This window comes from Sus scrofa, chromosome 11 (assembly GCF_054392235.1).
Source record: "Sus scrofa isolate SSC_HxYL_T2T_F1_AM1 chromosome 11, Sscrofa_HxYL_maternal_Yorkshire_Landrace_v2.0, whole genome shotgun sequence".
Taxonomy (NCBI): Eukaryota; Metazoa; Chordata; class Mammalia; order Artiodactyla; family Suidae; genus Sus; species Sus scrofa.
The window spans coordinates 16,255,979-16,282,873 of record NC_139393.1 but is presented as its reverse complement, the minus strand read 5'-3'; the positions used below and the strand labels follow the sequence as shown (position 1 = coordinate 16,282,873).

At 47.8% G+C, this 26,895-nt stretch overlaps 2 protein-coding genes across 16 annotated transcripts in view; both read left to right on the top strand.

Annotated features, from left to right (window-relative positions):
* Positions 1-5,063, top strand: part of THSD1 (thrombospondin type 1 domain containing 1) — a 62,492-nt gene extending 57,429 nt beyond the window's left edge. The window contains exons 9-12 of one of the 2 annotated variants that reach the window (XR_014819340.1): positions 17-1,038; positions 2,830-2,872; positions 3,296-3,550; positions 4,744-5,063. The gene's annotated coding sequence lies outside the window, so the exon portion shown is untranslated. The remainder of the gene's footprint in view (positions 1-16; positions 1,039-2,829; positions 2,873-3,295; positions 3,551-4,743) is intronic. The other variant, XR_014819339.1, reaches the window with a different exon arrangement.
* Positions 5,064-11,937: 6,874 nt separating this feature from the next.
* The window catches only part of LOC100625564 (phosphatidylinositol 3,4,5-trisphosphate 3-phosphatase TPTE2), an 81,143-nt gene continuing 66,185 nt past the window's right edge, over positions 11,938-26,895 (top strand). For 7 of the 14 annotated variants that reach the window (XM_084981541.1, XM_084981536.1, XM_084981538.1 and 4 more), the window contains exons 1-5: positions 11,938-12,197; positions 19,281-19,328; positions 20,342-20,395; positions 22,490-22,537; positions 23,551-23,604. In XM_084981541.1, the coding sequence (XP_084837667.1) occupies positions 19,285-19,328; positions 20,342-20,395; positions 22,490-22,537; positions 23,551-23,604 (200 nt within the window). In that variant the 5' untranslated portion in view covers positions 11,938-12,197; positions 19,281-19,284. Of the gene's footprint in view, positions 12,198-19,280; positions 19,329-20,341; positions 20,396-22,489; positions 22,538-23,550; positions 23,605-25,698; positions 25,747-26,759; positions 26,814-26,895 lie in introns of all 14 variants that reach the window. The other 7 variants (XR_014819244.1, XR_014819245.1, XM_084981530.1 and 4 more) reach the window with 2 other exon arrangements.

Sequence of the window (26,895 nt, the reverse complement as noted above, 5' to 3'; positions counted from 1 at the left end):
GCTTAAATATTTACAGGGCTCTATTCATAGGAGCATCAAGCTGGAAACAAACCGAATTCCGCCAGCAGAAGAATGGGTAAACTAATCATGCTGTAGTCTTTCAACAGACTACCATTCAACAATAAAAAGAATAAGCCACTAAAACATACAACAATTTGAACTTCCAAAACATATGAAACAAAGGAAGCCACACACGGACGCGTATGTATGGTGTACTTCCATTTATGTAAAGTTCAAGGGCAGGCGAAGAAGTCTATGGTAGCAGAAATCAGAGCAACCATTGTGCTTGGAGGGTGTGTGTGGTGGTGGGCGGAGGAGCACTGGCTTGAAAGAGCAGAAAGGAACTTCTGGGGGGATGGACCTGCTCTATGTCTTAAAAAAAATTTTTTTTTAATTGAGTAGGGTTGATTTACAATGTTATGCCAATTTCTGCTGCACAGCAAAGTGACTCAGTTATACACAGCTATACCTTCTTTTTTGTGTTCTTTTCCATCGAGGTCTATCCCGGGAGACTGGAATTGCCTCCCCACTGTAAGGGTGCTGAGTAACGATGCAAACGTGTGCTTTCTGTGGGCCACATGGTTGTGATAACTCCCTTGGGTACCACCCATGAAAAGGTCTTGCTAGCTTTTCTGAAAGGAAATAATCCTGAGAGTGTTCTTAGAGAGTTTTCTGGCTAATTTCTCCTCTACAGAAATTTGAGGGCAGAAAAATTTCCAGTGAAGTGAAACAAACCAAAATTCAACTTCCTATAGTACTTAGAAAATGCATCAAGTGGGGCAAAGTATTTGAAAAAAAACAAAAACAAAAACCAAAAAACAACAGCACTTGGTTTTTGCTCCTTTGAGGGAGAACCTTGAGGAGGGGAACTTGGAAATATCAAAAGCAAAAAGTCCATAAAGAGGATGGAAATTTCTGATGGTCAGCGACTAAAGAAAACCTTGCTGAACTTGGAAAGTGTGTTGAAAGAAGGATCCACAGAAGTTCCGGTTGTGGCTCAGTGGTTTACAAACCCAGCTGGTTTCCACGAGGATGCAGGTTCGATCCCTGGCCTCGCTCAGTGGGTTAAGGATCTGGTGATGCTGTGAGCTGTGGTGTAGGTCGCAGATCTGGCTTGGATCCTATGTGGCTGTGGCATAAGCTGGCAGCTGCAGCTTGATTCAACCCCTAGCCTGGGAACCTTGACATGCCCTAAAGAGGCAAAAAAAGGTGGGGGGATCCTTCTCTGGTTTGAGGTGCTGTATCCCTGAGTTGAGATTCATGCTTGAATTAGATCCTGTGTATCCTCAGGGATGAAGGGCCCTCTGGGGAGGGAGAAAGGGAGGTGGTGCTGCTGGAAGGGGAGAACTTGGAATGTTCTAGTGGACAAGAGCAGTGCATGTGTGGTGTGTGGGAGGCTCTCAAGGGAAATGAACCCTGCCAAGCTCATTTGTGCTCATTTGTTTTTTAACTGCCAGAGCATTCCCGGGACATTCTTCCTGGATGCCGGGATTAGAGAGGTGGCGCGTTTCAACAATAGGTTTATCCGTTACGAGTACAAACACTTAAAAAAAAATTTTTTGGCAGATTATTTTTAATTCTAAAAAGACAATGGTGACATTAAGGAAACTTTGAAACAAAATGAGCCTTCTTAATTCTCTTCAACAGCTAATGTTCTATTTTTATGTTTTCTTCTAGACAAAAACTTTCTTCAGCAATACTTTTGAGCAATTAAGTTTCCTCTTGGCATGATCTCTTTTAAAACAGCTTCTGACCCCTAACAAGCTGGGAACAATTCTCCGGTCCTGTGTCAAAGAAAGCAATTCTATATTTCTCTAGAATGGACTTAGGGATCAGCCATCCGAACCTCCTGTTTTGTAAGAAAAATGAGGCCCAGAAAAGTCACAGAACTAATACCTGCTATAGTCAACATATGACCCATGCTTTTAAAAAATTAGCAATTTTAGTAGTTATCTGGTGGCTCAGTGGATTGAGGATCTGGTGTTGTCACTGCTGTGGCTCAGGTTGCTGCTGCAGCATGGGTTCAGTCCCTGGCCTGGGAACACAGACCCCCCCAAAAAAATAGTTTAATTCATATGCTTCACCATTATGCAAATTTAAAAAAATACAAACTTTTCAAAAGGACATTTTAACATTTTAACAGTTTTCTGGCAGTTGACTGACTCTGTCTGTAGGGAAGCTGCTCTCTGTGACTTGGGCTTCTCTCTCTCTCTCTCTCACGTTGCCTCCAGCAGCTGTGCGGGCTGAGCCACGGGGTCACGGCAAAGTGGCTTCTGGCTGAGTCTCACGTGCTCGCTGAGTGTGTATTGTTGTGCTCCCCGTGTCAGGGATGGATGAAGTTAAACATAGCGATGTTAACTGAACACAGAGCTAAGTTCACGGTGGAAATTAAAAGGAAGACTGGAAACAGAAACTTTAAAATTCTAGATTTCTAATCTTTGCTTAAGATAACGGAACTCCAAAAAAGCAACTTAGAAAATGATTCCAGGAGTTCCCATCATGGCGCAGAAGAAACGAATCCAACTAGGAACCACGAAGTTGTGGGTTCGAGCCCTGGCCTTGCTCACTGGGTTAAGGGTCCAGCGTTGCCGTGAGCTGTGGTATGGGTCGCAGACATGGCTCGGATCCTGCGTTGCTGTGGCTCTGGCGTAGGCCGGCGACTACAGCTCCGATTGGAACCCCTAGCCTGGGAGCCTCCATATGCCACAGGTGCGGCCCTAAAAAGACAAAAAAAATAAGAAAAAAAAGAAAAAGAAAGAAAACGATTCCAAATACATGAAGATGTATGATAATTTAAATAACTGCAGTAAGGCCCATCTTCCATTCCAGGATTCAAGAGCACAAGGGTAACAACTGCAGTTCCTTGGGTTTGGTAAGAACTGGGATTGTTTTTCGGCTGTATGAATAGTTATTCTGTATCTTTTAATTTGTAGTCTTCTAGAAATGACAGGAAATAACACTACACTTTTTTCTGTGTACTTGTCCCTGACTCATGTGTGTGGGGTGGGGGGGAGAGGGAGAGAGAGAGAGGGAGAGAAGAAGAAGAGGGAGAGAGAGATGACACACTAGTTTCTTAGTTTTACAGGAAATTTAATACATGTCAGCACAAATCAGAGGCTGACTCACTTGGCAGGAAGAGCAAATTCACAGGCCAGAGTAAATAGAGAATGGGGTGAGATCTCGAGGAGGGGAAGGGCGGGGAGGCAGTCTCCAATTTAAGATAGGAATAGAGCTGTTATTAAATTTGTTTTCGGCTTCTTGTAATCATGTCGAATTTTCATCCTGGCCTCCACAGGGCTTGTCTTAAACCATCTAGGAAGTTTCCTCCTGCCTCTGATCCCCACCGTCAGCTGCCGTGAAGCCCAGCATGTTCTGCCTCCGGCACAAGGAGTCCACACCATCTCTTTTCCATCCCCACGAGTCCTCACTTGGTTCAGGCCGTCACCAAGTGTTGTCTGGACTGTCGCTAGAGGTTTCCTCCCATCTTTGGCTGTGTCTGAAAAATTCATCCCTTAAGCCCATTCTAGGCATCTCTTCCTATTCAAGAAGGGTTAGCCATGTCTTTCTTGATGTCACCACTGGACCTTGTGTTACATCAGTCTCTTGTGCTGCCCCAAATGTGTTGTTATTAATAGTTTTACACTCATCTTCCCTACCTGACCAAGGCTGTCAGGAGATACAACCTGTGTCCTCATGGATACTAGTTGGGTTCATTAACTGCTGAGCCACAAAGGGAACTCCTGGAATTCTTTCTATATCTCCAGTGCCTTATAGTACTGGGCACACTCAGTGTTTAATAAAAGCTCAGTCAAAGAATGAAAAAAATAAACAAATGACTGGGTGAATAAATAAAGGAGTCCATTCAGTTCATGGATGAACTGTTACTAACTAGCAAATGCCTCCTTGTCAGTCCCCAGCAAATGTTTCTCCCTGGAGCTGACAATTCATAACAAATCATATGATGGAAGATTATCCTCTAAGATATCTACAAGGAGTTCCCTTGTGGCTCCATGGGTTAAGGATCTGGTGTGGTCACTACAGCAGCTGGGGTTGCTGCTGTGGGGCAGGTTTGATCCCTGGCCCCAGGAACTTCCACATGCCTGGGCGTGGCCAAAGGAAAAAAAAAAAAGACATCTATGGGCAATAGTTTCTCCTCTACAAATAATTATCTTCTGAAGATATTAAGAGCTATTTTCACTTTTTGAAGGATTTTATTACCAGTTATGCCTCATATCTCCATCTAGTGAAGTAAACTGGTAATACAACAGTTAAGGTATATCTTCATGAATATGAGAAACACAATTGTGAAAAATCATTTCTAGAGAATAACCCTTCCTTTTCCAGGTTCAGAAACCTTCAGCTATGTCTACTTTGTACTTACTAGAGTTCAGCAACTTTTTTTCTTGCCAAAATAACCTATTTCTAAATATCTGGACAGTGTCATACCACTGGAAAATAATGTGGGTTTATTTAGCCTGAATTTCACCACCCTTAAATTAAAGAGCCGCTGATATTAACATCGAGTATTATTTGGATGTTTTATGGAATAACATTTTTGTATACAGTGCAGATAATCCCAGCAATTTAACTTAATATTTATTGAGTGGTTTTTAGTGATCAAAATATACTCCAAGGTAAATATCATTTTATAATGATACCCATATTTGTGAAGCTTAAAAATAGACACCGTAACAAAATACTATCTTGTTTAAATATCTACCTGTCTTTTATCTATCTGTCTAGACAATAAAGAAAAGCAAGGCCGTCATGAACAGAGAAGCCTTCAGAAGAATGGTCACTTATGGAGAGACAGGAGAATGGATCAGAGAAAATCCTTCATTGCTTCTACAGAATTAGAAATGTTTCTGGGTGTGAGGCCTTCGATTTTTATTTCATTGTTATGCTTCAAAACTTGATGCACATATTTTTGATCCAGTACTCCCACTCACTTTTGAAAATATCTCCTGCAGAAACAAAGAACTAGTACCTAAGAATACTGTATATTCTTTGGTGGGGCGGGAGGAGAAAGAAAAAGTAAAATAAAGAAATAAATCGCTACTACCTAAGTTCCATGTACGCTCTACTTTTGTGCTCTTACCTAAGTGTGATGCCTATTGATTTTTTTCATAAAGGCAAAATTTGATGGTAAATATTATGAGCATTATCACAGGATAGGCTTCAATAAAAACTATGTCTTAAAACTGAAAAAAATTTAATAAACGTATTGTTTGATATAACTAGATACATATGCATAATTATAGCAAGGTATATTATGCTAATAAAAGAACATTGAATATGACAAAGTGGAGAAAGTCTGAGAGTATTAAAAAAGAGACAAATGAATTACAGTGTTTTTCTATGGGGATTTAAGGACCTTGAGAACGCAATGGTCTGTAGTATTATCTTCAGCCTCTAACTTGAACATGTTGTAGCGTGGTCGTTCTTCCCCCAACAATACCTTATCAATGTTTTATTGATTTTAGGTTTTTATCTTTTATTTTATTTATTTACTTTCATTAACGTGTAGTTAATGTACAATATTATATGTTTTATGTGTACAATACAGTGACTCAATTGTCATAGGTTATATTCTACTTATAGTTATTATAAAATATTGGCTATATTCCCTGTGCTGTGCAGTATATCCTTGTAGCTTATTCATTTTATACCTAGTGGTCTGAATCTCTTATCTCCCCACTCTCTCCTCCCCACTGGTAACTGGTTTGTTCTCTATAGCTGTGAGTCGTTTCTTTTGTGTTACATTCCCTAGTTTGTTTTGCATTTTAGATTCCAGGAGTTCCCATTGTGGCTCAGTGGTAATGAACCTGATTAATATGAGGACATGGATTCCATTCCTGCCCCTGCTCAGTGGGGTGGGGATCTGGCGTTGCCGTGAGCTGTGGTGCAGGTCACAGATGCGGTTCAGCTCCAGCATTGCTGTGGCTGTGGCACAGGCCAGCGGCTACAGCTCCGATTTCACCGACCCCTAGCCTGGGAACGTCCATATGTTGTGGGTGAGGACCTGAAGGAAGAAAAAAAAAGAAGAGGTAGATTTCACACGTAAGTAGTATCATAGGATACTTGTCTTTCTCTATTTGACTTACTTCACCTAGTGTAATGCCCTTTAAGTCCATCCATGTTGCTGCAAATGGCAAAGTTCCATTTTTTCTTTTATGCCTCAGTAGTATCCCATTGCCTAGATATACCACATCTTTATCCATTCATTAGTTTATGGGCACTTAGGTTGCGTCCGTATCCTATCTGTTATAAATAATGCTGCTCTGAACACGGGGATGCATGTATCTTTTCGAATTGGCGTTTTCCTTCTCTTTGAATATATCCCCAGGAGTGCAATTTCTGGATCATATGATAGTTCTGTTTTTGAGTATGGCATAAAGTCAAATCCAGCCTGAGAGTCAAGCTGGTTATAAAACATTGGGGAAAGTTATCAGAATTAAAATTAGTAATGTTTTAAAATCCACTACCAGCAGAGACAGACTGATTTGCTCTGTGACAGGCACTTTGCCACCATATAGAGTTTTCCAAGTTTATCTTTTCAACCAAAAATACATCCAGTCTGGGTGCCCGGATTTATGTGTAGGTCTCAGCTTCAGCTGCCTACTGGGTCGAATCCCATTGCTGGGTTAACCAACAAAACTCTTCATTCCCAGGAGAATGCCAGCTCTTCAAAGTCTCCTCTTGACATCTCATTTCACAGGGTTGGTTGGTTGGTTGGTTTACATTTTGGTTAGCCTAGTGTTTATCCCAACTCCTATCTACCACTTCAGGCAGCCACAACGATAACTGACAAAGCTCTAGATTTTTGGTCTTGGCACACTTCCAGGGCATTCCTGGCCTCTGTGTTGGCTGACCACTTTAGTTGCAGTGCTAGAGTGCGTGTGTGTTTCTTTGTGTGTGTGATTATTTTGCACTTCCCCTTACTTTCTTGTGAATTTAGCAATATGTTTTAAAGTATCTTTGAAAGTAATATCGGCGAAAATGGCAAAGCAGAGACCTCCGAAGACTCTTCCTTCATAAAAGCTAAAGAATGGAGTTCCTCTTGCGTCTCAGCATTAATAAAGTCCACTAGTATCCATGAGGAGGCAGGTTGAATCCCTGACCCCGCTCAGTGAGGTAAAGGATCCAGCGTGAGCTGCGGGGGAAGGTCCCAGAGGCAATGCAGCTTGGATGTGGCGTAGCTGTGGCTGTGGTGTAGGCCAGCAGCTGCAGCTCTGATTTGATCCCTAGCCTGGGAACTTCCACATGCTATGGGTGCAGCCCTAAGAGAAAAAAAAAGCAAAGAACACTGGCAAAAATGATCAGAATCAACTTTTTCAGAACTCTGGAAACTAATCAAAGGCTAGCAGCGAGCTCGAGCATTTATTCCAAAACGTAGACTGAATTTTGGTGAAAACGATGAGTTTTGGGGTGTTCTGACTTGCCCTATTCCTGCTCACACCCTCCCCAGCTCCCTAGTAACCTTGAAAACCAACATCCTGCAATCATGGGGTTGACCTAAAACAAATAGGCTGCCAGCTATTTCTCCTGCAAAAATGAGTTTGTTTGGGATCAGCAGAAAGCTGCACTTCAAGGTCTGTAACCATGACGAGCTATGTGCAAGTCCCCACACAGAAAGGGAAAGAGTTTCTTTATAAAGTAGCAAAGGAAATTGGGAGGCTATGGTAAACAAGGAATCCATGGTTTTCACTGACTGAGTCCTTGCCAGGAAAGGGCGTCTTTCTGCTTGCTGGGCATGAGAACTCCCCCTTCTGCTCTCCTCATTCTATTTAGTTGAGGTTCCTGTTTCTTAATTTTTTTTTTTTTTTTTTTGTCTTTTTGCCTTTTCTAGGGCAGTTCCTGTGGCACATGGAGGTTCCCAGGCTAGGGGTCTAATCGGAGCCGTAGCCACCAGCCTACGCCAGAGTCACAGCAACGCGGGATCCGAGCCGCGTCTGCGACCTACACCACAGCTCACAGCAACACCAGATCCTAAACCCACTGAGCAAGGCTGGGGATCGAACCCACAACCTCATGGTTTCTAGTCAGATTCATTAACCACTGCGCCTGGATGGGAACTCCCTGTTTCTTAATTCTTTACATTTTCCTCTTTTGAGCAAGTTCTTTCTCTGAAAGTATCCCTGATCAAGAGTCAGGTTTTCCAGTTTCAGTGGCTTTTTGTCCCTCTGTGTCAGGAAGGACTTTTCCTGGGTGTGGTGTCTCATACGGGAGGGAAAGGGTAGAGATTGGAAACCTGTTGAGGTTACATTTGAGTAAGAAGGAGCAGTAGGAGAGAGTACTCTCAAGCACTTTTTTTTCTCTTTTTTTAGGGCTGCATCTGCAGCATATGGAAGCTCCCAGGCTAGGGACTGAATCAGAGCTGCAGCTGCTAGCCTACACCGTAGCCACAGCAACACGGGACCCAAGCCATGTCTGTGACCTATACCACAGTTCATGGCAATGCCAGATTCTTAACCCACTAAAGGAGGCCAGAGATCGAACCCGCATCCTCATTGTTACTAGTCAGGCTTGTTACTGCTGAGCCACAACGGGTACTTCCTCAAGCACTTTTTATCTAACGTGCATATGTTATCAAGACCATAGACAGTGGAGACCTCTGAAGCCTTAGATCATCATCAAAGTTTTGGTGACAAACTTGCAACAGGCTGGGTCTGGCTATCTTGGGAGAGCTGTCTCATCAGGTGTTGGCGGCTTCAGTTCTGGTACATCTTCACTTGCAGGTCACCAGATGATGTGCGGGTCCAGGCGGGGTTTGGTGCTTTCTTTAGGTGTGTCCTGTGAATCTAAGAGTCTGTTCTGTGGAGTCTGGTGGCACAGGGGTTGGTTAGCAGTACCTGCTCAGGGTCTTTTCAGTGAGGTTAAAGAGAGTCTTCCTGAAAGTATCTTTTCCAGCTGAAGAAATCTCCAGTTTGTGAGGTGTGATGGTCTCTCCTGAGAGCTCACTGCAAACAGATGGCTCTACCCAAGCATTTAGGTAGCAATTAGGCTTTTGTAAGGTGAGTGTCTCTCTCCCTTTGTCATTCGTGGGTCAAAAGAGGCAGGAGCCAGTGCATTGGCCATCCTATGGCTATTTCAAAGGGTGAGAACTTCTGAGTTCCCAAAGGGTTGAATCTAAGATTTACAGGGATCAACAGCAATGCCTGTGGCCAAGGTATTTGGAAGGTCTCTACAAGTTTTGCCAAGTGAATCTTCATAAGGTCATTTGTGCTCTTGACAAAACCAGAGGACTGAGGCGGGCAAGTGCTGGGAACGCGTTGTATATCTGGCCAGACAGTGCAGGTTCCTTGAAGTCCCTGACCAGTAAAATGCGCTCCTTGATCGCTATGAAGTTTGGGAGGAGTTCAAATAATCTTTTCCAGAAGGACTTTAGTCACAGAAGAGGCAGTGAGTAGCCCATGTGCCAGGGAAGGCTTCGGTCCAGTGTGACCATACGCAGATCATGACTAAAACGTATTTATATGCATGACACAGAGGCAATTGTGTGGAACCTATTTCCCAGACTTCAAGGGGCCCATTAGGCAGTTTTAAATGCCCAGGGGTGGTACAAACAGGCTTTCTCAAGTTATTTTTAGAACAAGAGGGACAAGGGATGTAGACACCTTTTGTGGTTTGTTAATGTTTTCCTACATATATTGCTTGATTTTAAGGCTCTCATTTTGTCAGCAGAGCAGTGGTTTAATGCAGGTACACTGGTGAGGAGTGGGCATTTTAGAGTCTCTGGTAGGACTGGGTTGTTATTTGGTCCAAACTAGAGCTTCTCTTTTGTATCAAACCAACAGTTGTTGAATTTCCCATCTTGTTTTTCCTTTTCCAGGGCCAGTTATTCAACTTCTCCAGCCGATGTTTCCATTTTTCCATTTAGGAAAATATCCCTTTGGACAATGACACTGGTTTGGCTGTAGCTGCTTCCTTAAGAAATGTCACCTTGCAGAAATGTCAGCAAGGTGATAACCCTTAGCTTCCAGAAAGCCAAGTTCAGAATAGCCCCCAGAATCTTAATAATATCTAAAACAGCAGGTTAAAGGATTACATCCAATAATTCCTGAAAGTTGGGAGTATTTCCACTGGAAGTAAGCAAGTCCTATTGCTTATGCAACATTCCGAAATTATAAGCTGTTCTGAGAGCATATTTACCATCAGCATAAGTACTGGTAGTTTTGTCCTTGGCGCAAGGGCAGGCTTATGTAAGAGCATATAGTTCAACCTGTGGGGCCAATGTAGCCGTAGGTAAAAATGCTGCCTCAACAACATCAAAAGGAGCTGCTGCAGCACCCCCGGTGCAGCATTCGCCATTGTCACCTGTTAAGTAAGAACCCAGAATGGGCCATGAGAAGCCAGCACTGCATACACGTGTTTCCTGTGATCACCCCCTGGGTGATCACCCATCAGCACTGGGCAGTCACGAAGGGACAGACAGAGGGGAGAAGGGCAGCAGGGTTAAGGTTATTACAACGTAAAAGCTATGCGAGGAGCAGCTAACAAAGGGCTTCCTAGGAGGTGAGGCGGCCGCCTGAGACATGTTGAGTGTCTTGAGAATTGAGGAGGGCTTCGACCGCAGGAAGTACACAAGGGGTTAAAGGGGGTCCCACAAGGATATTCTCTGCAGCCTTAACCAAAGGGGCAGTGGCTGCAGCGACTCTAAGGCTTGGAGGGCAGCCCATGCCGCAGGGACCAGCTGCTGGCTATCCTGTGCTATGGGTCAGTGGTGGTCCCTGTGCTCTTGAGTGAGGACCCCAAGGGCATCATGTTCCGTGTCATATACAAAAAGGAAAATGGGGGAGTTCCCACTGTGGGGCAGGGGGTCAAGAATCTGGCTTTGCCGCAGCTGTGGCTCGGATTCTATCCCTGGCCTGGCCACATCCATGTGCCACGTGTGCAGCCATTCAAAAAAATTCTGAAAGTGGTACCTATATATATATAAAAAGGAAGTCTCAGCCTAGTAAATGATAGGGCCAGAGGAATTAAGGGAAGAGTGGGTCTCTGGCAGGTCCTACGTGAAAGGGAATAGGTTCGGAGACAGGAAGCTCTTGAGGTGCATCAGCGACGCCCACAGTTTAGACTGGGTCGCTTAGTGTTCCGAGGCAGGGGCTGCTTTATAGTAGGGGGGCTGAGCACTGACGGAACGGCTCTGGTCCCCAATCTATGGAAACGTTTCTCTAAGCCAGTTAGAGGGAGGATGGGCAGAGGCCCTGTCCCAGGCTTCCTCAGAGCCTCATCATTGAGAACTGAGAGAACGTTGGAAAGGCTGGTTGGAGGGCTAAAAAGGCCAGAGATTGGTAACAATCTCTTTTCCCAAGTCCAGGCTCTATGGAAATAGCAGAAACTATGAGGGTGTTGCTTTTCATTTGCTGGAGTTGCAGATTAAGAATTTTAGTGGTCTGCCTTTCAGGTGACTCAACTAGAGTTCAGGAGAGCTGGTTTGCTAGACTAACTACATCTGGAGTGCATGGCGTTTCCCATTCCGTCCTGGTTTAGCCTGTGAATGAACAGAGCTGCAAGTGACTTGGGTGCAATCAACACCTAAAGGAAGATGAGAATTTTCTTTTAAAACAATCTCAAGTCGACTATAAGAGTTATAACCAGGCTCATCCGATTTTTGTGCGTGAGCCTGCGTTTTGTTCCAATCAGCAGGCTTTGGAAAAGCCCTAGGAATTGCTCTGTGAAGCCACCTAGTGATTGTTGAGCCTGATCATGCAGTAAATTAGCAGGCTGGTTTTGACACTGGAGATAATTATTGGATCCATTACACCTGTAACCTGTTTTCACTGATGAAACTTGCTTTATCTTCACAAAAGCTTGCCTGTCCTCCAAGAGTCTAAACAATAAGAGGTTTGCTGAGTTGTTGCTCAGGAGCTTAGAGTCAGCTGTGTCCAGTTTGAGTTCCAGCTGGTGAAGACTGGTTAAGACCACCCACCCTCTAACTGCGCGTGCTCATACCCTGAAGCGCCTTTGACTTGTGCCTGCGTAGAATGAAGATCGCCTCCCCTTTTTCTTGTCTCCAGTCGCTTTACCCGTGATCCCCATACCCCAGCCCCCTCGCCTTTGGGGAGATGGCTTTGAGACTTATTCTTCTGTCTTCTTGCTTGGCTGCTGCGTGGATAAGTCCTTTCTTTCTCTGTCGCAAACCCTGGCGTCTCAGCATTTGCAGTGCTGGTTGTGGGGCAAACGAACCTGGTTCGGTAAGAGTTTCCCAGTTGCATTTCTTTCAGGATTTCCCCAGTTGGCAGTTTTTTATTCAGTGTTAGGCCTGGCTTCCACGGACAACCGCATAAACTAGCTGATGACACTCAGAAAAACCAGCTAGATAAGTTTGAGTCTGTCTTCCATTACTTTGGGAAAATCTCTGCTGTGGCTCAAAGTGCAGCTCTCGTTCAGGGAACAGAAGAAATTAAATTTAGTCTCTGGATCCTCAGGAGGCTTTATTTTTTATGTTTTACTTTTTCAGCAGCCTTAATTTTAAAGGGATAGATTCCAAAAAGGTAGAGGAAAAGGGAGCGGGAAGAGTTTAAGAGAAAAAGGGAAGTTAGGAGTTTCCATTGTGGCAGAGAGGAGACATATCTGACTAGGAACCATGAGGTTGCAGGTTCGATCCCTGGCCTTGCTCAGTGGGTTAAGGATCTAGCGTTGCCATGAGCTGTGGTGTAGGTCACGGATCCAGCTCAGATCCAGCTTGGCTGTGGCTGTGGTGTAGGCCTTCAGCTACAGCTCCGACTAGACCCCTGGCCTGGGCATCTCCATAAGCTGCGGGTGCAGCCCTAAAAAGCAAAAAAAAAAAAAAAAAAAAAAAAAAAGGAAAAAGAAAAAGGAAAGTTAGGCAAGAGAGTTCGTAGGGGGGAAGTGAGGATAAAGAGGAGGTATAGACAACGTAGGGGGAAGGGTGACGATGCCATAGAGGCAGGGCCTGAGCACAGGAGGGGAGGAGAGAAACACGTTAGCGCCAGACACCCCCTTTCTCTTGAAGCTTAACCACTGAGTTTCGTACTGGTTCCAGGCACCTGTGGGAGTCTCTGCCTAATTACTAGCTGACCACTCCGCTGCCCGAGCTGACATCAGCGGTCATACTGTACAAAGAAGAGAGAGCTTAGTTTCTTGATCCCTTAAGAAAAATCAGTAACAAACGCTGGGAAAAGGGAATTATCTGATTTCCAGTTGTTACATTATCTAAGAGGTCCGGTTTTCAACAAAGTATTAAAACATAGAAACTAGGGCTGTGAGTTCAGAAGAACTTAATAGTCTTTTTTTCTGTCCTCTTATGTGACACAGCTGGGGGGGATAGGGTTGTCTTCCGGCCCTTCCCCAAGGCCATGCAGGCTCTGGTAAAGTGGTTTTCTTGAGGGCAGGATCCTCTGGGCCGTTTCCAAATGGTCTGCCCTCGAGGTTGTTAACCTGACATCGAAGTCGGTGACTGTGTTTGACTCATTTCTTGTAACTTGCAAAGTTACGTCATACTAAACAGATGGGGCTTTAGCCTCTTTTTTTCTGTACCATCAACTGACCATTTATCCCCCATCAGAACATACAGCCACACAGAAGGTCAAATTGATCTTTATTCCTCTTCTGAGGGTACTTTTTATAATTCCCAAACAGAAGTTCTAAGTTCCACCTACATTTTTAAAACTTTGTTTTCTGCGCTTGTTTTCATTTGTTTGGTATTTGTTTACACCTTCGGATTAACTCTACCAGGAATATGGGTGTATCTTTATTTACAGCTAATACTTGATTGCTTCTTCTCAACCCTGTGAAACGGTAGCTTGAGTGAAATGAAATTTTGTTTTGCCTCCTCATGCCTCTATCAACCTGGCCTGTCTTAGTCAGTGTTAATATCAGCCAGAAAATTATCCAGCCCTCTGGTAATTCTCTCCAACCTGTGGCGGAAGTCAAGAGCTAATGTAAGCTTTATCAGAATTGGAGTAGGTAAGAAGCTTCCCCTCCATTAGATGCAAAAGAAAAAAATAACGGGGGAGACACTCTGCTCTGAGATGATTATCTGGGACCTTTGATCTTGGGAGCCCACTCCCCTCAGAGAACAGCAGCTGTTCTTTCTTTCTTTCTTTCGTTGTCTTTTTGCCATTTCTTGGGCCGCTCCTGCGGCATATGGAGGTTCCCAGGCTAGGGGTCGAATTGGAGCTGTAGCTGCCGGCCTACGCCAGAGCCACAGCAATGCAGGATCTGAGCCATGTCTGCGACCCACACCACAGCTCATGGCAATGCCAGATCCTTAACCCTTAGAGTGAGGCCAGGGATCGAACCCGCGTCCTCATGGATGCTAGCCAGGTTCGTTAACAACTGAGCCATGACTAGAACTCCCAACAGCAGCTGTTCCTAAGCCCTTGCGGGTCCAGAACCAAGTTCAACTGCTCAGATCACCTGGAATCTGTTGTGTACGGTTGCCATGGACACGGAGTTCCATTTCCTGTACTGGCTTGTTACAAGCCCAGGTAAAGGCTTGGACGGGAACCTCAGGACAAGGTCCTCCAATCCCGTCCTCTGCCCTCTCGTAGGCCGATGTTGCCTATTGGTCTCACAGAGTGAGAAGCGGGACAGCTGGAGGGTGGGGGGAGAAGGGACAGGGTGAGGGTCCTTGGACCACAAGGACGGGAAGGTTTGCCTTGCGCTCAGCTGTGGGGAGCACTAATGTTCCTCTTCCCTTCCAGGGACTTCCCAGAGCCCCCTCACCCCCAAGGACATGGGGGTGGAGGGTGCGGGGGCACTAAGCCGAGGCAGGACCAACTAGCAGTAATCTTGTGGCTGGCCAGGAATTGGGCTGAGGTTTAATTTAACGGACGTGGTTTGGGGATATTTATAAATGAGAATGAATGGGGAAAGAAAGAAACAGCCTGAAAAGGCAGCAGGAGCGAAAACTGCTACCAGGATCTTGAGTAAATTTCGCTCCCCCTTAGGAAAAGGTGTACCCAAATGTTGTACAAAATGTGCCCCATCACCCCGCAGCCCCAGCCCCTTCTGAGATGCAGCGCCTCTGCTAAAGCAGCTTTCCGGCAGGTAAGGGGGTCCGGGGCTTGTGAGCCCCCCTCCCCCCCGCCCTGGCTCTTGAGGACCAGCATCTCTCTGCAACGGAGGCAGTAGCCTCCGAGCACAGGGCTTCCTCTTGCCACTGCTCACGAGCTGGTGTCCCTTAAAGGAATGGAATTTACAGGTAGCTGGGCCCAATCCCCAAATTCAGAATCAACACGGATGCCCAGATGGGTCTGCTTTTGAAGTTCTTTTTCCGTTTGTTTTCATGGTTCTCTCCTTGCCCAGAGTTGAGGGGCTTTGTAGCACTGGCTGCCTCAGTGTGGACCTAATATTACCAGGTGCTAACTCGGCAGTGTGCTTGGCAATGCCTTTCATTCTCCAGTGACTTCCAGTTTTCCTGCGTGAAATCTGCCCTGGGACATGTCGAGGGTCGCATCGCTTTGCTTTCCCACCCTTGTGACTTAGGCCACAGGGTATTTCAGGATGGAAACAGAATTCATGATGAAGATGTAAAATTTGTTGGAAACGGGTTGGTTTCACCTGAGGCCTGTGTAACTCGTGGGCAATCTTTAAAGTGTCCTGTACTTGAGCTAAACTTTAATTTTACTGAATACTCGGGAAACATTTTCCTCGATTTCTTGAGCCAAAATACCGAGGGCAAATGCCCAATGCGTATTTCACACGCTTGATAAAATTGCCAAGTGTTGGAGGTTTTGTTTGTGGCTCCAAGACTTAGGAAATGCCGATCCATATCCAGTTAAATCCTCTGTGTGACTTTCTAACTGGGGGTTAGCGTGTGTGTGTGTGTGTGTGTGTGTGTTTCTTTTGTCTCTTTAGGGCCAAACCCACGGCTCATGGAGGTTCCCAGGCGAGGGACTGAATCAGAGCTGTAGCTGCCGGCCTATACAACAGCCACGCAAGATCCGAGCCCCAGCTGCAACCTACACCACGGCTCATGGGCTCATGGCAACGCTGGGTCCTTAACCCACTTAGCAAGGCCAGGCATCGAACCCGTATCCAGAGTCCTCATGGATACTGGTCAGGTTCATTAACCGCTCAGCGACGGTGGAAACTCCTCATGTGTTTTAAGCACATTAAGTATATCGTGCGTGTATGCTTTTCCTTTTCTTACATTAATTGTGGACTGAATGAGCCACAAGACAATACCATGCAGAGATAAAAGGAGAACTCTTTATATTCCTGGTTCCTTTGCATCAAAAACATAAGTATAGGATTCACGTTTACTGAATTTTAAGGATAATTCTCAGATTTGGTTACCAGAATAGAGAACATGTGTCCCTTCTTTCATCGTAAATGTAAACTGTATGCAAACGAAATGGGCAGACTCAGAATTTAAAGACTTTGTTTTATGTCTATATTTTCCTTAGCCACCACAGCTTCGGCAAGGTGCCAGTCATAACATGCACATGCCAGTCATGGTCCCTTTAAATTTCTCCTCGAGGGGTGGCCGGTTGCCTTAATGCAGGATGTTCTGTCCATAGGGGGTGACCATTTCTCAGGGATGGTCACTACAAGGCTTTCAGTTATCCCATCTCCATCAACACCTGAAACAGGACTAATGACCACAAAGAAAATCGTGGTGCAATGATTTTTGTTTTATTTTTTAAATTTTATTAATTTACTTATTTTTGCCTTTTTGCCACTTCTCCGCGGCATGTGGAGGTTCCCAGGCTGGGGGTCCAAACGGAGCTGTAGCCGGCGGCCTATGCCAGAGCCACAGCCACTCGGGATCCAAGCCAAGGCTGCACCCTACACCACAGCTCACGGCAAGGCCGGATCCTTAACCCACTGAGCAAGGCCAGGGATCGAGCCCGCAACCTCATGGTTCCTAGTCGGACTCGTTAACCCCTGAGCCATGACAGGAACTCCGATGGATGCATCTTTGGTAGCGAAGTTAGTGGTGTCCAAATGGGCATATTAGAAATGCTCAAATGTTGAAGGTCTATGAATTGGTGACGATAAGTAATGGTAAATCTCTCAAGGGATGTAATGAGGACCCGGTGGAGCCATACTCGTGAAGCGTCAGCACAGTGCCTGGTACTTAGTAAACGCCGTTTAAATGTGGGCTGGATGAAAGCGCACTTCTGTGGCACTATTTCTTTAATTGGGGGAATTTTAGCCTGATTAGGTTTCAGCGTTTTCTTCGTTCATTCTTAGATGTCTGTAATGCAGATGTTACGTTTTTATCACCCGTATCAGCTGGCTTTTCTTTGGACTGTTCTCTCTTTTTATAAACAGCTATTTTCTGGGGGTTTATCAATCTCATCTTCCAACACTCATTTGTTGGGCACATGTATGCAAACTACTCTTTATCCCGTGAATGGATTCTTTATTTCTACAATTAGGCTTTTCCATCGGAAAGGTCCTGCTGGGTATTTTCCTTGTGATTTCCTGGCTTATTTCATGTCACCAACGTCTTTTATCTGGAAGTGTGCTTCTTCTCATCTGGAAACCTTGGTTGGTGGCATCCAAAGGTGCTTCAGATGGTATTTGTTGTCCAGGGTGTTGCCATTGGCCCCTTTGATAACTTGTACCAGGGAAGGGCTGAAGGTTTGCTGGGGACAGTCTCAGTTTGTGGCTCTTGTCTCCTCATAATGATCTGTAGTGCACCCTTGTCACTTCCAAAACGGTCCTGTCTTGTGGGGGGTGTTGTATAGTCCCCCTAGTTGAAAGCTAGGACCTGGGCTGGGTTTTTCTCAGCAAGTTGAACGTGAGTGGAGGTGATGAGCCCGGACACAGGGAGTCTCAGTGACCATGAACCGCCGTGACTGGGCAGGTTCCCTGGTCAGGGTGTGTCTCCTCTAAGCGCCTGAGCAAAGCAGCATCGGAGGAGGCTGTCACCTGGGGCTGGAGGCGTGAAGGCCAAGGACTGCTCTCGAGCCCCTGCCATTAGGTTCTCATGGGCTAGCCTGAGGCTGCTCTACTATTTCCTAACCACATCTGGGTAGTTGCTCCTGGTTTCTGCTGAGAAGGCAGTGATGGTCTGCAAGCCGCTCAGGGGAAAGGCAAGAGGAGGTCTTAGTTTCTCCGCCTGCGGAGCCCCCCAGGCTGCCCACCAGGAAGGCTGGACTCGTGTAGGGCCTCCCAGGGTTGCTGTTACTATTGTTCTTCCTGGGAATCCACACTTGGATTTGACTTCTGTAGGTCTGGGAGGAATCCAGGATTTCCCAGAGCATTATGGCCGTATATGCCTCTGAGAATCTTGAAGTGTTTTTGAAATTTAAAATATGTACCAGCTTGTATCGTTGTCACGTACTGCCATTTTTGCATCACATCTGATGAAAGCAAGCTACCTAAAAACCATGAGTAGCTGTGGAAGTGGTGACTATTCAGCATGATATTGTGAGGCTGACAGGTGCGGGTGTGTTTTCACGTGTCTTGTGTTTCTGATGAGGAAACTGAGTTGTACAGAGATGAAATTAGCCAAGCCAGGGATTTGGTGGTAGGGAGTTTTCATTTTGGGTAATATAACCAGATGTCTTTTTTGAAATAAATCAGGGGAAAAGGAATCACTGTGAACACATGCTCTACCTTCAGTTTGGAACAAGATTTTAAATATCACATGTGCCACCATTGGCTTGCCGATGGTTCTCTAGCAAAAGGTGGGAGGGACTATTCCGTGATATTGGAATATGCAAGTTCTGGCATTCTTATTTTTTTCCTGAAAAAGTTCATTAACTGCATCTACCTCCTTATCCCTGTACGAAAATCTCTGTTCCCCAGGTTGATTTTTTACTTTTTTTTTTTTTTTTTTTAGGGCGGCACCAGCAGCATATGGAGGTTCCCAGGTTAGGCGTCGAATCGGGGCTGTAGCCACCGGCCTGTACCACAACCACAGCAACGCGGGATCCGAGCCACGCCTGCAGTCTACACCACAGCTCACGGCAACGCTGGATCCTTAACCCGCTGAGCAAGGCCAGGGATCGAACCTGTGACCTCAGGGTTCCCAGTCAGATTCCTTTCCACTGCGCCCCGACAGGAGCTCCTCCCAGACGGATCTCGTGGTGCGCGAATGGGCGGCAAGGTGGGGAAGAAGAAAGGCGCCTTCGCAGGGAACGCTTCCCTCCCTTTCCCCTTTCCTCCTCCTCCTCCTCGTGGATTCGCACACCCGCCCCCCAGACTGCACCCTGAAACGAACGGGTCTTCATTTCTGCCGTTATTCCTTTATGATCTCACTTGTCATCGCCCAACCTTCTGCCTGAAAAGGAGAACCTGATGGCCTTCCAAGGTGTCTGACTTTCTTTTTTGTCCGTTTCACCCTTTGGCAGAACCATGGATGCCTCGTTGGTCCGTTCTGACGGAGCGGCCAAGAAGGGGTGAGTGGACTGATCTGGGCGGCGAAAGGTGTTGGGAGCAGTGATGGCGATGGAAGGGTCTAGAAAAGACCGTAGGCTCCTGTAGGTACCTTTCTATTTAGGGCTCGGTGGGCAAAAGAAGAGGTTGCAAGTGGGCGAATCCGTTTGTGTTGGTGACCGTTGGTATTTAGCAGCCAAAACTCTTAGGGAGTTATCAGAATGTCTCTGTGTGAGCCTGCGAGACAGGGCCAGGGGCGGAGGGAGGAGGAAGCAGCCGTGCAGGGGGAGCACGGAGCCCTCGACAGGGAAGAGCCGCCCTCCTTGGGTCTCGGTTCTGCCCCTCGCCCTCCAGAGTTCTGCTGCCATCTGAGGCTGCTGTTCCAGCTCTCAACCCACCATCGTGTAGGGGAGCCCCTGTCTCTCTCAGGCTTGTAGTGACTTGTACCCCACCGAGGACCAGAAAGGAATGCATGATGCAGGCAAAGGAAGGAAGCAGGGGAGGGACGTGAGAATCGGGACCCTGGGGAAATTCACAGGGGCTGGAAGATCGTATACCTACAAACTGCCGTTGCGTGGTGAAGTCAGGGCAACCAGCGTGCCGTCTCTTGATTTGTGAGCCTTTTTCGACAGACCTAAGGTCTTCGTTGCAATAGACTAAAGCTCTGTTTGTGGAGAAAATACAGGTTGCCCGGTGACAGATTTCCGAGTCGAGGTTTATTTTTGTTTGTTTGCTTGTTTTTGCTCTTTCAGGGCCGCACCTGCAGCACATGGAGGTTCCCTGGCTGGGGGTCGAATCGGAGCTACAGCTGCCCGCCTACACCACAGCCACAGCAACGCCAGATCCTTAACCCAGGGATCGAGGCCAGGAATCAAGGCCGCAACCTCATGGTTCCCAGTCGGATTCGTTTCCACTGCGCCCCGACGGGAGCTCCCCGAGCAGATGTTTAGAGTTCAGCCAGTTGACCAAGGGAAGCCTACTTGTAACCAACTCGATGAGTTCAAGTGAGTTTGACCGTCTATTTCTAATTCCTCAGGAGTGACTCAGATGACCTTATGGCGGTGATATGTGACGCCACCGTCTCTGGAAGGTGAGGCATAGCTTGCGGGGGATGGGGATGGGGTGGAGCCATGCCAGTCTCCGGACTGTCCCTGGCAATGCAGAGTTTTCTGGATCAAGGATTTCTGATTCTAAAATGATAAAACCTCCAGTGAGCTCTTTGTTATGTTTGCTACATATTGTACGTATATTTTACGTATATTTTCTAGTGGAGGCGTTCTCGTTGTTCGGATAAATTGATGACATTGCTTTTGCATGTAGACTATCACGGATGATATGCTTCTGCATCTCTTGGTATTCAACAGAAGACATTTTGGAGCACCCACCGTGGCTCCGCGGTGACGCACCCAACGAGTCTTCACGAGGACACGGGTTCAACCCCTGGCCTCGCTCCGTGGGTTAAGGATCCAGGGTTGCCGTGAGCTTGTGGTGTAGGGCACAGGTGTGGCTCAGGTCCTGCCTGGCTGTGGCTCAGATCCTGTGGCTCAGATCCTGCCTGGCAGCTCTAGCTCCGAACCGGCAACTGGCCTGGGAACCTCCACGTGCCGTGGGCGCAGCCCCAAAAAGAACAAAAGTAAAATTAAGGAGGACACTTCTCCAAGCTTGATGGTCGTGATGGAGACATGCGCTGTCCTAATTCATGTGACGAGGTTTGTGGGAAGTTTGACAGGAGGGAACGGTCGGTGAAACAGCTTCTTGGGAAGACAGGGTTTATTCGGAGGCAGAGGGAGAACAATAGAAAGCTAAAAACACGTTTGGAAGGAGAAGGGTATACGATACGTTCCTTCTAATCTAGAGAAAAACACCATTTAAAAATATGGATCACACTTAAACATTCTAGTTTGAAAATGTGACCACATCCTTAGAGAGTAATTTCATTACAGTCGCATTCTCAATACACCAATGCAGAAAGCCGCTTGCTCTTCAGCTGTGATCTTTCCACACGTTTCCTGGCTGTGACCTGGCTCCCGGGTGTGTGCGTTTCTGCCGATGGGCCGATGGGCCTGAGTAGCCAAAGCAAACATGTTTTGCTTAATTTGGGGGGCTCGCTTTGGGTTTTAATTAATTTCGGCTTGTTTATGCATAGTCTTACCGAGTGCTTCCTACTGCACCGGTCCGAGGACTTTTGTAACGGGCTCACCACGGGGCCACGATACCTTCTGAAACCTGCTCAGGGTCTCGGGCTGCAGAAACATCCCTGTGATTCTTCGTCTGCTTCCCTCTTGGCCAGTTAGTGCCTCATCCGATACTGTGCCCGTGTGAGAGAGTGAGGCGTGCTGAAGGAAGAAAGCAGCGGTCACTTTGCAATTTGTGGGTGTCTAGACAAAGATGACATGGCAAAGAAAGCGGGGACTGATGAACACAAACAGTTCTTCAGACTACCTATGAATTTCCATTTGCTGTGACCCCTTTCACCATGGGCTGAGAGAGGCGTGTGTTCTGCCCCTTCGTTGGTGAGACGGGTCCTAGAAGGTGCCCGATGGTTTCGATGGATGGTGGCGACAGAGGCGGGTGTGTATGGCGTGCCGCCTGTCAGGCCTCAGGCACTTGTCAGGCCAGCTCTATTTCGCTTGTTGTTTGTTTGTTTGTTTTTTGTCCTTTAGCCATTTCTAGGGCCGCTCCTGCGGCATATGGAGGTTCCCAGGTTAGGCGTCGAATCGGGGCTGTAGCCACCGGCCTGTACCACAACCACAGCAACGCGGGATCCGAGCCACGCCTGCAGTCTACACCACAGCTCACAGCAACGCTGGATCCTTAACCCGCTGAGCAAGGCCAGGGATCGAACCTGTGACCTCAGGGTTCCCAGTCAGATTCCTTTCCACTGCGCCCCGACGGGAGCTCCTCCCAGACGGATCTCGTGGTGCGCGAATGGGCGGCAAGGTGGGGAAGAAGAAAGGCGCCTTCGCAGGGAACGCTTTCCTCCCTTTCCCCTTTCCTCCTCCTCCTCCTCGTGGATTCGCACACCCGCCCCCCAGACTGCACCCTGAAACGAACGGGTCTTCATTTCTGCCGTTATTCCTTTATGATCTCACTTGTCATCGCCCAACCTTCTGCCTGAAAAGGAGAACCTGATGGCCTTCCAAGGTGTCTGACTTTCTTTTTTGTCCGTTTCACCCTTTGGCAGAACCATGGATGCCTCGTTGGTCCGTTCTGACGGAGCGGCCAAGAAGGGGTGAGTGGACTGATCTGGGCGGCGAAAGGTGTTGGGAGCAGTGATGGCGATGGAAGGGTCTAGAAAAGACCGTAGGCTCCTGTAGGTACCTTTCTATTTAGGGCTCGGTGGGCAAAAGAAGAGGTTGCAAGTGGGCGAATCCGTTTGTGTTGGTGACCGTTGGTATTTAGCAGCCAAAACTCTTAGGGAGTTATCAGAATGTCTCTGTGTGAGCCTGCGAGACAGGGCCAGGGGCGGAGGGAGGAGGAAGCAGCCGTGCAGGGGGAGCACGGAGCCCTCGACAGGGAAGAGCCGCCCTCCTTGGGTCTCGGTTCTGCCCCTCGCCCTCCAGAGTTCTGCTGCCATCTGAGGCTGCTGTTCCAGCTCTCAACCCACCATCGTGTAGGGGAGCCCCTGTCTCTCTCAGGCTTGTAGTGACTTGTACCCCACCGAGGACCAGAAAGGAATGCATGATGCAGGCAAAGGAAGGAAGCAGGGGAGGGACGTGAGAATCGGGACCCTGGGGAAATTCACAGGGGCTGGAAGATCGTATACCTACAAACTGCCGTTGCGTGGTGAAGTCAGGGCAACCAGCGTGCCGTCTCTTGATTTGTGAGCCTTTTTCGACAGACCTAAGGTCTTCGTTGCAATAGACTAAAGCTCTGTTTGTGGAGAAAATACAGGTTGCCCGGTGACAGATTTCCGAGTCGAGGTTTATTTTTGTTTGTTTGCTTGTTTTTGCTCTTTCAGGGCCGCACCTGCAGCACATGGAGGTTCCCTGGCTGGGGGTCGAATCGGAGCTACAGCTGCCCGCCTACACCACAGCCACAGCAACGCCAGATCCTTAACCCAGGGATCGAGGCCAGGAATCAAGGCCGCAACCTCATGGTTCCCAGTCGGATTCGTTTCCACTGCGCCCCGACGGGAGCTCCCCGAGCAGATGTTTAGAGTTCAGCCAGTTGACCAAGGGAAGCCTACTTGTAACCAACTCGATGAGTTCAAGTGAGTTTGACCGTCTATTTCTAATTCCTCAGGAGTGACTCAGATGACCTTATGGCGGTGATATGTGACGCCACCGTCTCTGGAAGGTGAGGCATAGCTTGCGGGGGATGGGGATGGGGTGGAGCCATGCCAGTCTCCGGACTGTCCCTGGCAATGCAGAGTTTTCTGGATCAAGGATTTCTGATTCTAAAATGATAAAACCTCCAGTGAGCTCTTTGTTATGTTTGCTACATATTGTACGTATATTTTACGTATATTTTCTAGTGGAGGCGTTCTCGTTGTTCGGATAAATTGATGACATTGCTTTTGCATGTAGACTATCACGGATGATATGCTTCTGCATCTCTTGGTATTCAACAGAAGACATTTTGGAGCACCCACCGTGGCTCCGCGGTGACGCACCCAACGAGTCTTCACGAGGACACGGGTTCAACCCCTGGCCTCGCTCCGTGGGTTAAGGATCCAGGGTTGCCGTGAGCTTGTGGTGTAGGGCACAGGTGTGGCTCAGGTCCTGCCTGGCTGTGGCTCAGATCCTGTGGCTCAGATCCTGCCTGGCAGCTCTAGCTCCGAACCGGCAACTGGCCTGGGAACCTCCACGTGCCGTGGGCGCAGCCCCAAAAAGAACAAAAGTACAATTAAGGAGGACACTTCTCCAAGCTTGATGGTCGTGATGGAGACATGCGCTGTCCTAATTCATGTGACGAGGTTTGTGGGAAGTTTGACAGGAGGGAACGGTCGGTGAAACAGCTTCTTGGGAAGACAGGGTTTATTCGGAGGCAGAGGGAGAACAATAGAAAGCTAAAAACACGTTTGGAAGGAGAAGGGTATACGATACGTTCCTTCTAATCTAGAGAAAAACACCATTTAAAAATATGGATCACACTTAAACATTCTAGTTTGAAAATGTGACCACATCCTTAGAGAGTAATTTCATTACAGTCGCATTCTCAATACACCAATGCAGAAAGCCGCTTGCTCTTCAGCTGTGATCTTTCCACACGTTTCCTGGCTGTGACCTGGCTCCCGGGTGTGTGCGTTTCTGCCGATGGGCCGATGGGCCTGAGTAGCCAAAGCAAACATGTTTTGCTTAATTTGGGGGGCTCGCTTTGGGTTTTAATTAATTTCGGCTTGTTTATGCATAGTCTTACCGAGCGCTTCCTACTGCACCGGTCCGAGGACTTTTGTAACGGGCTCACCACGGGGCCACGATGCCTTCTGAAACCTGCTCAGGGTCTCGGGCTGCAGAAACATCCCTGTGATTCTTCGTCTGCTTCCCTCTTGGCCAGTTAGTGCCTCATCCGATACTGTGCCCGTGTGAGAGAGTGAGGCGTGCTGAAGGAAGAAAGCAGCGGTCACTTTGCAATTTGTGGGTGTCTAGACAAAGATGACATGGCAAAGAAAGGGGGGACTAATGAACACAAACAGTTCTTCAAACTACCTATGAATTTCCATTTGCTGTGACCCCTTTCACCATGGGCTGAGAGAGGCGTGTGTTCTGCCCCTTCGTTGGTGAGACGGGTCCTAGAAGGTGCCCGATGGTTTCGATGGATGGTGGCGACAGAGGCGGGTGTGTATGGCGTGCCGCCTGTCAGGCCTCAGGCACTTGTCAGGCCAGCTCTATTTCGCTTGTTGTTTGTTTGTTTGTTTTTTGTCCTTTAGCCATTTCTAGGGCCGCTCCTGCGGCATATGGAGGTTCCCAGGTTAGGCGTCGAATCGGGGCTGTAGCCACCGGCCTGTACCACAACCACAGCAACGCGGGATCCGAGCCACGCCTGCAGTCTACACCACAGCTCACGGCAACGCTGGATCCTTAACCCGCTGAGCAAGGCCAGGGATCGAACCTGTGACCTCAGGGTTCCCAGTCAGATTCCTTTCCACTGCGCCCCGACGGGAGCTCCTCCCAGACGGATCTCGTGGTGCGCGAATGGGCGGCAAGGTGGGGAAGAAGAAAGGCGCCTTCGCAGGGAACGCTTCCCTCCCTTTCCCCTTTCCTCCTCCTCCTCCTCGTGGATTCGCACACCCGCCCCCCAGACTGCACCCTGAAACGAACGGGTCTTCATTTCTGCCGTTATTCCTTTATGATCTCACTTGTCATCGCCCAACCTTCTGCCTGAAAAGGAGAACCTGATGGCCTTCCAAGGTGTCTGACTTTCTTTTTTGTCCGTTTCACCCTTTGGCAGAACCATGGATGCCTCGTTGGTCCGTTCTGACGGAGCGGCCAAGAAGGGGTGAGTGGACTGATCTGGGCGGCGAAAGGTGTTGGGAGCAGTGATGGCGATGGAAGGGTCTAGAAAAGACCGTAGGCTCCTGTAGGTACCTTTCTATTTAGGGCTCGGTGGGCAAAAGAAGAGGTTGCAAGTGGGCGAATCCGTTTGTGTTGGTGACCGTTGGTATTTAGCAGCCAAAACTCTTAGGGAGTTATCAGAATGTCTCTGTGTGAGCCTGCGAGACAGGGCCAGGGGCGGAGGGAGGAGGAAGCAGCCGTGCAGGGGGAGCACGGAGCCCTCGACAGGGAAGAGCCGCCCTCCTTGGGTCTCGGTTCTGCCCCTCGCCCTCCAGAGTTCTGCTGCCATCTGAGGCTGCTGTTCCAGCTCTCAACCCACCATCGTGTAGGGGAGCCCCTGTCTCTCTCAGGCTTGTAGTGACTTGTACCCCACCGAGGACCAGAAAGGAATGCATGATGCAGGCAAAGGAAGGAAGCAGGGGAGGGACGTGAGAATCGGGACCCTGGGGAAATTCACAGGGGCTGGAAGATCGTATACCTACAAACTGCCGTTGCGTGGTGAAGTCAGGGCAACCAGCGTGCCGTCTCTTGATTTGTGAGCCTTTTTCGACAGACCTAAGGTCTTCGTTGCAATAGACTAAAGCTCTGTTTGTGGAGAAAATACAGGTTGCCCGGTGACAGATTTCCGAGTCGAGGTTTATTTTTGTTTGTTTGCTTGTTTTTGCTCTTTCAGGGCCGCACCTGCAGCACATGGAGGTTCCCTGGCTGGGGGTCGAATCGGAGCTACAGCTGCCCGCCTACACCACAGCCACAGCAACGCCAGATCCTTAACCCAGGGATCGAGGCCAGGAATCAAGGCCGCAACCTCATGGTTCCCAGTCGGATTCGTTTCCACTGCGCCCCGACGGGAGCTCCCCGAGCAGATGTTTAGAGTTCAGCCAGTTGACCAAGGGAAGCCTACTTGTAACCAACTCGATGAGTTCAAGTGAGTTTGACCGTCTATTTCTAATTCCTCAGGAGTGACTCAGATGACCTTATGGCGGTGATATGTGACGCCACCGTCTCTGGAAGGTGAGGCATAGCTTGCGGGGGATGGGGATGGGGTGGAGCCATGCCAGTCTCCGGACTGTCCCTGGCAATGCAGAGTTTTCTG